The following is a 14336-nucleotide window of genomic DNA, read 5'->3' as shown; positions in this document are numbered from 1 at the left end:
TTTGTTGTTGAGTTGTGATTGTTCTTTATATATTCTGGATACCAGACCCTTATCAGAGATACGATTTGCAAGTAATTTCTCTCATTCTGTGCATCGCCTTTTCACTTTCTTGATAATGCCCTTTGATGCACAAAAGTTTTTAATTTTGATGAAGTCTGGTTTATCGGTATTTTCTTTTGTTAACTCACGCTTTCGGTGTCAGACCTGACTACTGTAATTTTTTGGGGGGGTGTATTTATTTATTTTGAGAGAGAGAGAGACAATGCAAGCAGGGGAGGTGGCAGAGAGGGAGGGAGAGAGAAAATCCCAAGCAGGCTCCGTGCTGTCAGCACAGAGCCCGACACAGGGCTCGATCCCATGAACCGTGAGATCATGACCTGAGCCGAGGTCAAGAAATCCGATGCTTAACTGACTGAGCCACTCGGGTGGCCCAAGGGCAGAGATTTTTGTCTGTTTGGCTATAAGGTGTGTCCCCACTGCCCAGAACAGGGCTTGGCACCCAGTGGGTGCTGAATTAATATTTGTTCGTTGGATGTTGGAGGTGCGGTAGAGGAAATCACGTCTGCGTTTTTCTCACAAACTTACCTGCTGGGTTTTTAGAGCAGGGAAACTACTCCGTAGGACATCTCACGGTGGATACGTGTCATTGTATACTTGTCCAGACCTCCTGAATGCTTGGCGCCGAGAGTGAACCGTGACGTAAGCTCTGGACTCGGGGTGATAATGATGCGTCAGTGTGAGTGTATCGAGTGTAACAAATGCTCTGCGCTGGTGTGTGTGTGGGGGGGGTGTTGAGAATGGGGGAGGGGGCAGGGGGCGTATGGGGACCCCCCCTGACCTTCTGCCGAGTTTTGCTGTGCACCTCGACAAGTTGGAAGGATTTTCCTTAATTCCTCTGTACTCCCTTTGAATATATGATTTTAGCCACCATCATAGCAAACTGCATTGTCCTTGCCCTGGAGCAGCACCTGCCTGACGATGACAAGACCCCCATGTCTGAACGACTGGTGAGTGATGTCTCCCTGTCTTGAGGGGGTCTCTCTTTCGCTTGAGAGGCAAGTTGCTGTGGCCGTGGGAGCAGAGGGCAGAGCGGGCTCTCGGACTCGGAGTCAGGAGCTGGATCGTGAGCCTCCCACCCGGGGCCCCTAAATTCGTGAACACCGATAATCTGGGGAGCAAGATGCCTTCGCTCCTCACCCCCCAGACCTGAAAAACCTGGTGCCAGCCAGGAGGGCAGCGGGTGACGGATGTTCACGCTGGCCACAGGAACATCGTATGAGAAACAGAATTCTTGTGAAAAAGATCGACTGTATGTGGAAATGGAGAGAACGGTACAATGAACCCCTCCATGAACCCATCACCCAGATCCACAGTTGTCAAGATTTTGCCTTATTCGTGTCCTCTGTCCCCTTTTATTTCATCGGTTTTGTCTTTTCTGGCCAATATATATATATATATACACACGCACACGTATGTATATATATACGTGTGCGTGTGTATATATGTATATATATATATTTTTTTTGTTGTTTTTTTAACGTTTATTTATTTTTGAGAGACGGAGCGCAAGCGGGGGAGGGGCAGAGAGAGGGAAACACAGGATCCGAAGCAGGCTGCAGGCTCCAGGCTCCGAGCCGTCAGCACAGAGCCTCATGTGGGGCTCAAACTCAAAAACCATGAGATCATGACCTGAGCTGAAGTGGCACGCTTACTCGACTGAGCCACCCAGGCACCTCTCCTGGCCAAAATATTTTAAGGCAAATCCCAGACAGCTTGTCAATTCATTGAAGTCTTGCATTGCTAAAAATATGGGCATTTTCTTACATTACCACAGTGACATTTTTACACCCAACGTGATTTACAGTGGTTCCTTGGAATCATCTAAGACCAGTCAGGAATCGAATTTTCGCGATCGTCTCAGAAATAGCATCTTGCAGTTGGTTTGTTCAAACCAGGATCCAAGCGGGGACTGGATTTTGTAACATCGCTTAAGCCTTTTAATCTAAAGCCATTATTTTTTTTCCCTCCTACCCTTGACTTATTGCAGAAACTAGTCTGGTTGCCCTAAGGAACGTCCCACATTCTGATGTTAGCCTGGTTGTTTGTATATGATGTCATTTGGCTTTGTTCTTCTGTCCTCTGTGTTTCCTATCATGGATGCCAGCTCTGGGGGTTAAAAAAAAAAAAAGTAACTCATTTGGTAACTCTGCGGAGCTGTAAACTAGCACCGAGATCCTTCTCGATCCCCTTACCCATCCCCAAGCCCGCTGGTTCCTCTCCTGGCATTCTCACAGTGCAGTGAAAGAGACTTCTTTCCTTTCTGTCACCTTTCCAGAACCACCGTAATGACTCAAGGGTAGGTAGGGGGATGTAAGAATCCACTCATTCCTAATCCACAAAGTATGGATGGGTCTCAAGACATCTAAATTTTAATAGTTACGAATTATCATGTGTATTCTAAAAAAAATATCACTAATCCGGCAAACCTATGATTTCAGGACTTTTTTTTTTTTGGTTTTGCTTAAGATGAAGCTAAGCAAAAAGAGTCAACTGGAAAAATAGGAAGCAAATAGTAGCCTGGCAAGGAGATATGTAAAGCATCGTGAAGGCAAAATTCAAGTGATTGAAGCTTGAGAAACTTCGTAACAAATTGGAAAACATCCATGTAGGGGCTCTGATGGAGCCGAGATGATAGCTTAATTTCAAAGGTTATAGACTATCAGCTGGAAGCCAGAACTGGCAGGAGGTTTAGTGAGGGGCTGGTGGCCAGGGCACTGGCCATTTGCCAGCAAATGCAGAAGTGTTATTCCAATATTTTCACAACCTGAACAGCTGTGCTGGTGCATACCAGCTGAGAACCATCACGAATGTCAGATTTGGGGGTGAGGTTGGTGTAGAGGGTCCAGCCTTAAAGGTGTTGAGTGATGCGTGTGACAAACATTCCAAACCAGTCCTTTCCTGTAGAATTTTCTGCAGTGATGGACGTGCTCTGGGTCTGCACTGTCCCGTACAGCAGTCACCGGCACGTGGCTAGTGTGGCTGAGATGCTGAATCTCTTGTGATTTCATTTAAATTAATTCAAAGTTAGGGAGGCCTGGGCAGTGGAGTCGGTTAAGCGTCCGACTTCGGCTCAGGCCGTGATCTCGTGGTTCGTGAGTTCGAGCCCCGCGTCGGGCTCTGTGCTGACAGCTCGGAGCCTGGAGCCTCCTTCGGATTCTGTGTCTCCCTCTCTCTCTGTTCCTCCTCTCCACCCGCCCCCCCCCCCAACCTCGCACTCTGTCCCTGTCTTTGTCTCTCAAAAATAAATAAACATTAAAAAAATAATAAAAAAAAAACAAAACACATGTGACCAGCGGCCGTCAACACAGGTCCAAGCAAGCAATTCTGTTTGGCCAAGTGATAGGTGAGGCTGGCCGAAGGGAAAGAAGGAGGGTGCCTTCTCCATGCTTCGGCTTCCCTTGCAAGAGCCTTCAGGCAAGAGAACTCCAAGCAGGATGCATTGGGGCGCAGTGAGTGCAGGGGTGGGGTAGGAGAGGTGAGGGAAAACGGGCAGAGGTCTCCGGGTGGGCGGGGTCCCTGATCAGCCCACCCTCTGCCCAGCCAAAGACCTTGACCTTGACCTTCTCTCCCTTCCAGGATGACACAGAACCATACTTCATTGGAATTTTTTGTTTCGAGGCCGGCATTAAAATCATCGCCCTCGGGTTTGCCTTCCATAAAGGCTCTTACTTAAGGAATGGTTGGAATGTGATGGACTTCGTGGTGGTGCTAACAGGGTAAGTGTCGGATGCTGTGCCTCTTAGAATTATCTCGAACTAAGAAGACTTGGGACCCATAATGGTTGGCGTGTCGGGCTGGGCTCAGGAAGGGCTGAGTCCCCGTGTTCTTCTTCCTTCAGTATGCGTCTAGAGCCTTCTCGCACCCACCTCTGGAGCCTGGCTGCCTGTGACAGCAGACGCTTTCGGCTACAGTTAGAATTAGGGCTTAGGAGGAGCTGACAGCTTCCAAAGAGCTTTACGTGCATTCTCATCCAATCTTCTCGACGACCCAATGGATCAGGAAATCTTAATACTCCCCTGTGACCGCAGAGAGAGCCGAAGCGCAGCTATGAACTGGCCTAAGATCACCTAGCTAGCGGAGCTGGAATTTGAACCAGAACTCGAGTTTTTAACAATTGCGCGCACGTGGTCCTCCCGCCTCACTTAGCGACGCCTTTCTTCCGAGGCGGTCTTTATTTCCAGCCGGTAAATGTCTGTGGAGGACTTCTGGGGGCAACGGTTTGTGGTAGAACTGTGGAGAAAACCAGTCTAGGTAAGGTACAGTGACTGCCTCCGAAGGGTTTTCAGACCTGCGTATAGCGCACCGTGGTTGAAAGGCGACTGTGTATACGCTTTCCTCCAAGGACCGTCTGTGAGGCGACATTAGCTGTTACGACAGCAACAGGAAAAAAACCAAACTGGGTAATGTCTACACACGGCGGACGTTTATTTCTCACTGAAGGTCCCAAGTGGTTGGTCCCTGTCGGCAGGGCTCTGTCCTCCAAGCAGGGATTGAGGGAACCCAGGCCCTGGCCACGCTGAGGCTCCTCATTGTTGGCCCACATCTTCCAAGGACTCTGTGCTTCTCTGCGTCACAGCACAGACGACAAACAAGCAGGGACAGGGGTACTTGGGAGGTTTTACGGGCCCGGCACCTGCCTCTTCCTTTTGTATTCTCTCGGCTAGAATTTATTCACGGGACACACATGACCGCAGGGGAAGCTGGGAAACATCAGACTGCACTTAGGAGGAAAGGGAGACTGATTTGGTGGGGAGCCAGTCAGTCTCTGTCGTGGACCCGAGTCCTGTATTAGATGCCAGCGTAGGCAATGCTGTTTCATGCGAATTTCTGGCCCGTCGGCCCACCTGATCCTCTCCTCCAAGCTGAGACTGGCTCTTGTCCTCCAAGACCCCTATTCACCGCTGTCCTCTGTGGGGTCACCGCTGTCCTCTGTGGTGTCACTGCTGTCCTCTGTGGGGTCATCGCTCTCCTCTTTGGGGTCACCCCTCTTCTCTGTGGGGTCACCACTGGCCTCTGTGGGATCACCGCTCTTCTCTGTAGGGTCACCCTTCTCCTCTGTGGGGTCACCCCTCTCCTCTGTGGGGTCACCCCTCTCCTCTATGGGGTCACCCCTCTCCTCTGTGGGGTCACCCCCTTCTCTGTGGGGTCACTCCTCTCCTCTGTGGGGTCACCCCTCTCCTCTATGGAGTCACCCCTCTCCTCTGTGGGGTCACCCCTCTTCTCTGTGGGGTCACCACTGGCCTCTGTGGGGTCACCGCTCTTCTCTGTGGGGTCACCCCTCTCCTCTGTGGGGTCACCCTTCTCCTCTGTGGGGTCACCCCTCTCCTCTATGGGGTAACCCCTCTCCTCTGTGGGGTCACCCCTTTGTGGGGTCACCCCTCTCCTCTGTGGGGTCACCCCTCTCCTCTATGGAGTCACCCCTCTCCTCTGTGGGGTCACCCCTCTCCTCTGTGGGGTCGCCCCTCTCCTCTGTGGGGTCACCCCTCTCCTCTGTGGGGTCATCGCTCTCCTCTGTGGGATCACCCCTCTTCTCTGTGGGGTCACCCCTCTCCTCTGTGGGGTCATCGCTCTCCTCTGTGGGGTCACCCCTCTTCTCTGTGGGGTCACCCCTCTCCTCTGTGGGGTCATCGCTCTCCTCTGTGGGGTCACCCCTCTTCTCTGTGGGGTCACCCCTCTCCTCTGTGGGGTCACCCCTCTCCTCTATGGGGTCACCCCTCTCCTCTATGGGGTCACCCTTCTCCTCTGTGGGGTCACCCCTCTCCTCTATGGGGTAACCCCTCTCCTCTGTGGGGTCACCCCTTTGTGGGGTCACTCCTCTCCTCTGTGGGGTCACCCCTCTCCTCTATGGAGTCACCCCCTCCTCTGTGGGGTCACCCCTCTCCTCTGTGGGGTCATCGCTCTCCTCTGTGGGGTCACCCCTCTTCTCTGTGGGGTCACCCCTCTCCTCTGTGGGGTCACCCCTCTCCTCTATGGGGTCACCCCTCTCCTCTATGGGGTCACCCTTCTCCTCTGTGGGGTCACCCCTCTCCTCTATGGGGTCACCCCTCTCCTCTGTGGGGTCACCCCTCTCCTCTATGGAGTCACCCCTCTCCTCTATGGGGTCACCCCTCTCCTCTGTGGGGTCATCGCTCTCCTCTGTGGGGTCATGGTTCTCTTCTAAGATAACATTCCTCCTCTGGGCTCTGCTGCTGTTCCAGATCCCGTCTCTCCTGGCAGATGTCACGGGTCTCAGCACCCATGCCGCGATGGCTGGGCTCCTGCAACTCAGGTCTTGAGCACATTTGTTGTTTCCGAGCAACGTTGCTTTTCCCAAAAGGAGCCTTGTAATATTGGGCTGTTTCAGTAGAGGCGTTCGGATGTGAGTGGTCTGTTAGGAGGACCTGGGCCAGCCCTGGTGGGCCTGAGTGCTCACTGAGGGGCCTCTGTTGGCCGTGCCCACAGTCCCGTGGCTTGGGACTTTGACAGGGTCCAGGGAGACGTTACGGTGTTGGGCACCTGTGCACCATCCTAACAGCTGACTTTGTTCTTGTTGTTGTTGAATATTCAGATATTCAAAAGGTGGAGAATAACATGACAGATACTCACGTACGCAAATAATCACTCGAGGAGTATGTTTTGTGCACCTGTTACACGCCAGGCTCTGGGACACAGCAGTGAGCAAACAGATCAAAGTCCCTCCTTGTGTGCAACAGATGGTCAATGGTGAAGGAAGACTAAGCGAATGAACGAGTGAATGAATGAAATGTCTGGCGTGTTAGATGGCAGTGAGGGCTACAGAGAAAAAATAAATCAGAGAAAGGATAGGATGTGTTACGGGCAGGAGGGCTGGAAACCGGGGAAGACTTCACGGGGAGGGCAGTATTTGAATGAACAGCTGAAGCTGGTGAGTGAATGAGCCTTGAGGATGGCTGAAGGAGGAAAGTGCCGGGCAGAGGGAATAGCACATGCAAAGGCCCTGGGGCTGGGCTGTGTAAGTCCCCTGCATTCTCTTCCCTGGCCTGGTGACTTTATCTTCCCCATCCGGAAGCACTTTCTGAGTTTTGTGTCTATATGTATTTGCCCTTTTATACACGTATAAATAAGGACATAAAAAATAGGGGCGCCTGGGTGGCTCGGTTGGTTGAGCGTCCAACTCTCGATCTCAGCTCAGGTCTTGATCTCAGGGTTGTGAGTCCGAGCCCCACGTTGGGCTCTGTGCTGGGCATAAAGCCTGCTTTAAAAAAAAAAAAAAATATGAGAAACAGGTAGCACCTGTTCTACGTTGTGACCACATAAGAAAATATATATAGTGCTGTTTTTGCGCTGTTTTAAATTTCTCCGTAAATGTGTCCTTCTCCAGCCTTCCCTCTGCACTCCACACGAGATTAATCTGATTGACAAGGCTAGGTCTCATTCGTCTGTTTTCACTGCTGCATAGTATTCTCCAGTATGAATATTCTACCGTGTATTTATCTATTTGGGGTGTTTCCAGCTTTGGGCTATTTTGAACCAAGCTGTCCCTTCGTTCTCGCCAGTGGATTTCTCTAGGGCGTATACCTGGGAGTGGAGTTGCTGAGTCGTGGACTCTGTGTATCCTCAGCTTCACGAGGCATTGGCAAATGGCTCTGCAAAGTGGTTGTGCCAATTTATGCTTCCCTGGGGGCTGACTTTTGCTGGCAGGGGCTGGCTTGACCTTGCTGGCAGGGAAAAAGCCTTAAAAATCCCTGGTGTTTCATAACACGGTTCTTGGGACATCTAAAGAAGCTCACATACCATTGAGCGCCTAGTACGTCTCAGTAAGTGGTCATTAAGTTGAGAGGTGGCTGTTTGATAAGGTAGTTAGCCACTTGGGTGTGGGTCTTTGTGACAACAAGGTGACCTTTTTCCCCCCTAGTTTTTGCCATCTGCTAAGACTCTAGAGGAGAAATTCTTCATCCGGACCATCTTCGGACAGATAGGCCCTAAGGATGGAAGTCTGTAGTAGGAACTAATGGGATCCACGAGCCCTCCGAAACTGCACGCAAAAATTATGTGTACGTGTATAGTTTTCTGGCCTGTGGTTTTCATTAGATTCCCAGGGGACCACCAGGAGCCACTATTCTGTTCCTTTCAAACACCTTTCCTTTCCCTCTCTATTTCCCCTGCCTTCCTCTCTCTTGCTTGTCTCTCTGTTGCTTCTCCGGCAGTCAGCCATCCTCTCTTATTGTCTAGTGGTTCTGTCTCTTGCAAATCAAGCACGCGGCTCAAATTTCATTACTTCAAATTCCAAGGGGCTGTTTAGTCTCCTGTTGGGCTGTAAGCATGGAACAGAGAGTGGGGACTAAAAGCCCCGCAGACCCAGCTCTCTTTGCAATGCCACTCCAGGCAAATGCGGTACCCTCTTAGTTCCCCATTCCAGGGGGAGGGGACCCGAGTGCGTTAATCTGACGCTGGGACAACAGTGGCTTTAACGAGCACTTTCTGATTAACTCATTGTCTTCTCACATTTCTAAGTAGACTGCAGCATTAAAACACCATTCATTTTTCATGGATTAGGAAGGTTTTTGCCGCCTTCTTGTGTAGTTTGGCAGAAAATATCTTCCCCGTGGAGTTTGGTCTGTTCTGTGGAGTTCAAGGCCCCAGAGACATTCTAACTTTGTAATTTTGTCAACCCCCATTTGAAGTGTGCTTCTATTGTATTTGAAGGTCCAGTCATTAAATTGAAACTGTGTAAGAGGAAAATTTCAGAAGCTTGGCTATATTTCTGAGATGACAGAGCTTTTACTGTAATGCTCAAATATATATAGACATCTAGGAGGTCAAGTAATACAAGGGTGTGTGTTAACAAAAGAGACTTACCAGGGTAGGGATGAAGACAATTGTTTTTACGTTCACAGGCTTAGCACTGTACCTGGCATAGATGTTTAGCAAAATAAATGGCTGGCAAGTGGGAACACTTCTGAGAATCAGAGGGTTCTGGGAAATGCACTAAGCTGTTTATGAAGCTGGGGACCGTGGCATTGATAGTCAAACAGTCCAGGAATCTATGACAGATACTCTGACATCAGATAAGGCATGGGACAGATGAGCTCTGGGTCCTTGCCAACCCTGACATTTTTGACTCTGTAAAGATGGAGGTTCTTTTCTGGAAGGTCCTATGAACTGCCCCAGGCTTTGGGCAGTTTCACTGGGGATCAAAATTGAGAAAAATGCCCAAGTGCTCAGGGACCATCAGGAAAGGACATTGGCTTTGGTTTCATAGCATCACTGAATTTGGGGACTCAATGAACTCTGGCAGGTCCAAACCCTTTATTTCACTCATGAGGGAGTTAAGACACCAAGAGGCTAAGTAATTTGCCCAAAGTCACACTGAGATGGTGGCAAATCAGGAAACTTCCAGAAGCAGAAGGTATGTTCAGGTCAAGGAGCCTAGAACCCCAGTTTGGGGGCAGTGGGAGTGGTGTAGATGATTAATGTCACTCCTGAGGTTCTGCCATCAGAGCTCTGCCTTTTTCCTCCTTCTGCCCCCAAGTGCCCAGCCTGTGGCCCTTTTCCAGAGAGACAGAAAGCGAGCCTCCAAAAAGTAATCCTAGCTTCTCCTTATACAGCTGAAGAAACTAGGGCCCAGAGGGGTCAAAATGACTTGACCAGACTCACACACCGCACACTGTCTTTCCTTTTTGATTAATGTAGCAAATGCATGTTACCACTCTTTACCTTCTCCTCCTTCTCCCACCTCCTATGTTGCTGTTCTGAGTTGCCTGAAAATAAAAACAGCGTTCTAAACACAACAACAGTAAGACACAATCAGCACTCCCGAGACCAGCTAACAAACAGCTCCCATAAATACCAGCTGCGTTTTGTTTTAATGTCCCCCTGCATTAATTTCTCCCCCAGTGGGTCAGTCACCCTTGGTGTCCGAAGGAGTCCCTCCTGTGGCACAAGTGCTTTTTATCCCTCGGAGTTTTAGCATTGAGAGAGCGTTGATCTTTTTTATTGTTCAAAGCATTTGGTCGTCATGGTATTTGCTGAACCAGTGTTCCACCGGGAACAGCCTCATGTCCTAGCGGTAGGAGCTAGTTTCTCTGTCTTCTAATAATAGTGACAGAGGTAGTAACGATGCGGGCTGCCATGATTAAGCACTTACTATGTGCTCTCACTGTAGTAACAATTTTATGTGCATTACCACATTTCAGTTCCACGAGCCTTTTTTAGAGATGAACCTGAGGCTCAGAGAGGTTCAGCTGCTTGCAAGGGGTCCCACAGCTAGTAGAGGGTAGATTGGATCTCAACCACTCTACTGGGACAGTGCCCTAAGACTAGGATGACCCTCGCCCAAGTTAAGTTCAAAGAGCTATATACAGCCCAGTATCCTTATGAACATAATACCTGTTGTTAAAAGCAATGGCAACATTGACAAATTAGAACTTAGAAGGCACTTACATGATATACTGTACTTGCGTATATGCTCAGTTAATCCTTACAACTCTCTGAATGAAGTATCATTATTACCCCCAACTTTGCAGATGAAGAAACTAAGGCTCCAAGAGATTAAACACCTTGCCCAATTCACCCACCTCGAAAGTGGTAGATCCAAGATTTGAACTCAGGTGGTTCTGGAACCAGGATCCATTTTCTCGAGTCCTACATTGTTTCTTTAAAGTCAGGTTTTCCAGGGAAGTCAGGAACATCTTTGCTTTTCTTCCCCATCTTGGACTCCACTGTAGCAAGGAAAAAAAAAATGGGCGAAAGAGGTTTCCAGAAATGGGAGACTGGCATAGGCTAATGGTTAAGACCTGGGCTTCAGAGTCGGAGGGATCTCTGTGATGAGATGATGAACTCGAGAATGTGCGTGGATCTCTCTACACCTCAGTTTTCTCACCTGGAAAGAGGGGGAGTAGTGATAGGGTCTGTCTTCTTGGGCTGTGGTAGGGCTTGGAGAAGGCAACATTGTGACAGATACCGTGAACTGAGCCCCTGGACCGTTCCATGGTCTCCATAAATGGGAGTTGATTAACTGAAGGGAGAAAATTAAAACCAATTCCTTTGGAGGTGTGTGGTAAATACGGCCTCCGTATTCATCCCACTCACCTCCAAGTGTACCCGTGGTGGTCGGGTCCTGGGCAAGCTCACTTCTTTGTACCTCCAACACGCTCATCTTTCTACCTCTCTGTTGGAGGGTCCCCTCCAGCACCACAGGGGTTTGTTGGGCCCACGTGACAGACGTCTAACCCCCGCCACGAGCAGTCCATAACCAGCGAGAGAGGGAGTCAGTGTATAAATACCCTGGCTTCTCCGTTGCTCGGTGAGAAGACTCAGAGGTGTCCTACAACCTCTCAAACGGCCCTCCACAGGATTGAATCGTAGTGGCTCACAGTGACAGCCATTCATCAGTGCCCCCTTTGCTGACTTCTTGCTTTCTAGTTCATCCCTTGTAATTCCGTGGATCATCTGCCCAAAGTCCTTGTCTTGAAGCAGTAGTTTGAAGCCTTAGCGAGTAAGAGATTTCAGCACCCTGGACAGCGCGCCGCACACTCGAGCCGGTCAAGACCTGATCCTCCTTTTCTCCCTCAGTGGAATGGCTGAGGTGTGGGAGGACGGGGTCTAGGAAAATAAATGCCCCGTTTTTCTTGACTTCTCTGGCTAAAATAAGCCCCTGGATGATGTCAGCCAGTCTCAAAGGTATAAATACCTTCCGTACTGATGTTCCCCAGACTTCAGGCTTCTGCCCGGAGCTCTCTCGCAGTCCCCACGTGGGGAGGAGTCCACAGGCATCTCACACTCAGGATGTCCAAAACTGCATTCCTGTGCATCCTTCTCGTATCTCCCTTCCTATCTTTTCATGTCATTGGATGGCAGCTCCATCCTTCCAGAAGCTCTGGCTAAAAATCTTGACACCTCCTCCCTCATGGTCAATCCTGCTGCAAAAATTCAGGAGGTTCTGTCTTCTTCCACCCCCGCTGCCCCCACCTGGGCTAAGCCTTCATCATCTCTCAGCAGGCTGGTGGTAGCAGCCTCCGCCCGGGTCTCTCTGCTTCTGCCCTCCTCCCCCCGCAGCCCGTTATCAACACAAGCAGCCAGAAGGATCCTTTTAACACATAACTTAGATCCAGTCACTCTTCTGCTCACGTTTTTCTCTTGGTTCCTGTCTCATTCAGTGTAAAAGCCAAAGTCCTCACCACGGCCCACAAGGATCTGCGTGATCTGCCCCCATCACCTCCCACCCTCTTCGGCTCCCACCCTTGCACACCTGACACCGGCTGCCCCGAGCTCCTCACTGCTCCTTGAACACTTCAGGCCAGTCTCCACCTCAGGGCCTTTGCACTTGCTGTTCTTATGCCTGGCATGCTCTTCTCAATCCATTTCCTCACCTTTAAGACTTTACACCAATATCCCCCTGGCCCCTTATCTACAAGTCCAACACTTCAGACACTCCCCGTCCTCTTTCTTCTCTTCAGTTGTTTTTCTATGCCCTTGTCACTTGCCGGCAAACTCGATATTCTACTTCCTTATTTTCCGCCTGTCCCCTCCACTAGGTAAGCTCCCCGAGGACAGAGATTTGGTTTCTTCTGCTCATGGTTCTCTTCCCCCGTGCCTAGCATAGTGCCCGGCACACAGTAGGCGCTCACTGTTTTTGACAGAATGACTGAATCAGTGGTGGCTGTAACCTGCCGATGTTGAGGGAACTTCCGGTGTGTGATAAGCTGAGGCACAGAAGCCCCTTCCCAAATGCCCTCGCGTCTCGGCTGGTCTAGATCAGATGGTGCCGTTTTGGAGGGCAGTTGGAACATCAACGTAACTATCACGTGTGCTGTGGCTAGAATGAGTCTGCCTACTTACTGTCTGTGGTCCTGCCCCGGGAGTTACAGTGTGTCGTATGTGTTGAGTTCTCAATGGACTCAAACTCCTTTGGAATCAGCTTTGATAGCTACTGTGCACTAATAAAATGGCACACGTATGAACAGGTTCGTACAGACGAGCTGGGGTCTGAGCAGGGCTGTGTTCTCGGGCCTACCGTGTATGGTTGTGCAGGTTGCACACCGAGCCGGACAGCTGGCGTATATTTCCTAAGTGTGTAGCTCCTCTGTGGGTAAAACTTCTTTCGGAGACAGCCCAGACTAAAAAGGATCAGAGACTTCATGCCCAGGAGTCCCCTCCACCCTAAGAAGCTTTGGTTTGGGGAGTCAAGGTGGTGCTAAAGAGGCATGGTCGGTGCTTACGGTCATGGGTTGTTTTGTTATTGCTGTTCACAGGCATCTTTGGAGGCCGCCCAGAGAATTTCAGGACAGAAACTCTGGCGTCAGGAACAGAGGCAGGGAGGAAGCCTAAGACTCTCAAAGTCCAGCACTGGCCGGTGCTGCTTTTCTTTGCTGCAGGTTGGAATCCCAAGGATGTTAGGTACAACCATTATAAGATTGGGTGGACAGGAGGGATCAGCCTGAGAGGTCTTTGTCAACTGGACTGATGAGTTTTGATTCATAGGAAATAGCCCTGGATGTTTCCAAAGCGGAAACTGCAAAGTGTGTAGCAGAATTGCATCTTCTGCGAATCTGACTTTACACAAAATCATTGTTATGTAATTGGCACACATCTAAAAAGAAACCGGGTGAATATAATAATGAAAGAGTGAGGTCATTTCTTTTTTTTTTTTCTTTTACCACTAAAATTTTTTTGTTATAAAATAAAATCTACCTGCAGCAAACCACCGTAACGCAAGGTAATTGTTGTAAAACAAACACTCTCGTAACCACCGTTCACATCAAGAAATAGATCTTTGGCCACCCAGAAGTTTCCACGTGTCCCGTCCCCGTGATGGCCAAGAGTGAGGTCATTTCTACCTGCTTGCATTTAGTGAGTTTTTCCCAAGGAATGAGCATGATACGTGTTCTTCCTAGAACCCAGTATATCAGTTAGGAATGCTTTTTCTCTTCAAATAACAGAAGAGACATCTAGAAGGGGCTTTGATATTAAGTAGACGTTTTGTTACCTGACAGAAATATCCACAAATCTGTGGACCGGGATTCGCTGAGTGGCTCAGGGATGTCCTTCCACCTTCCTGGGTGAGTCGAATTTTGACCTCATGATTTCTTGCCCCCGGGTGGCAAAGTGGCTGCCACATCGCCTCCTCTCAAAGCTTCATTCAAAGGCAGGAAAGTAATGACTGGGAGAGAAAACTCTCACTGGAGGGTTCTTCTTTATCTAGGAGAAACAAGTCTTGGCCAGAAGTTCCCAGCAGACCTCCCTCTACGTCCGATTGGCTATTCTTGGGTCACGTGACCACTTCCGGCTTCCTGGCAGGCCAGAAACACGAGCATCCG

At 49.8% G+C, this 14336-nt stretch overlaps 1 protein-coding gene across 1 annotated transcript; it reads left to right on the top strand.

Moving 5' to 3' along the window:
- Positions 1 to 876: 876 nt before the first annotated feature.
- On the top strand, positions 877 to 13662 carry LOC122236596 (voltage-dependent P/Q-type calcium channel subunit alpha-1A-like). Its single transcript, XM_042978329.1, has 3 exons — positions 877 to 1007; positions 3637 to 3776; positions 13272 to 13662. Exons 1-3 carry the CDS (start codon positions 915 to 917, stop codon positions 13345 to 13347), a joined length of 309 nt encoding a protein of 102 aa, XP_042834263.1. The 5' UTR covers positions 877 to 914; the 3' UTR covers positions 13348 to 13662.
- Positions 13663 to 14336: the final 674 nt, after the last annotated feature.

Source organism: Panthera tigris, chromosome A2 (genome assembly GCF_018350195.1).
Source record: "Panthera tigris isolate Pti1 chromosome A2, P.tigris_Pti1_mat1.1, whole genome shotgun sequence".
In the NCBI taxonomy this organism is placed as follows: Eukaryota; Metazoa; Chordata; class Mammalia; order Carnivora; family Felidae; genus Panthera; species Panthera tigris.
This window is presented reverse-complemented; position numbering and strand designations above follow the sequence as displayed.

Bases quoted from the DNA above. Each gene is read 5' to 3' on its own strand.
- LOC122236596 (XM_042978329.1), top strand. From the start codon at position 915: ATGATTTTAGCCACCATCATAGCAAACTGCATTGTCCTTGCCCTGGAG. The intron at 1,008-3,636 runs GTGAGTGATGTC...TCTCCCTTCCAG, and splicing joins CCCCCATGTCTGAACGACTG to GATGACACAGAACCATACTT. The intron at 3,777-13,271 runs GTAAGTGTCGGA...TGCTGTTCACAG, and splicing joins TTCGTGGTGGTGCTAACAGG to GCATCTTTGGAGGCCGCCCA.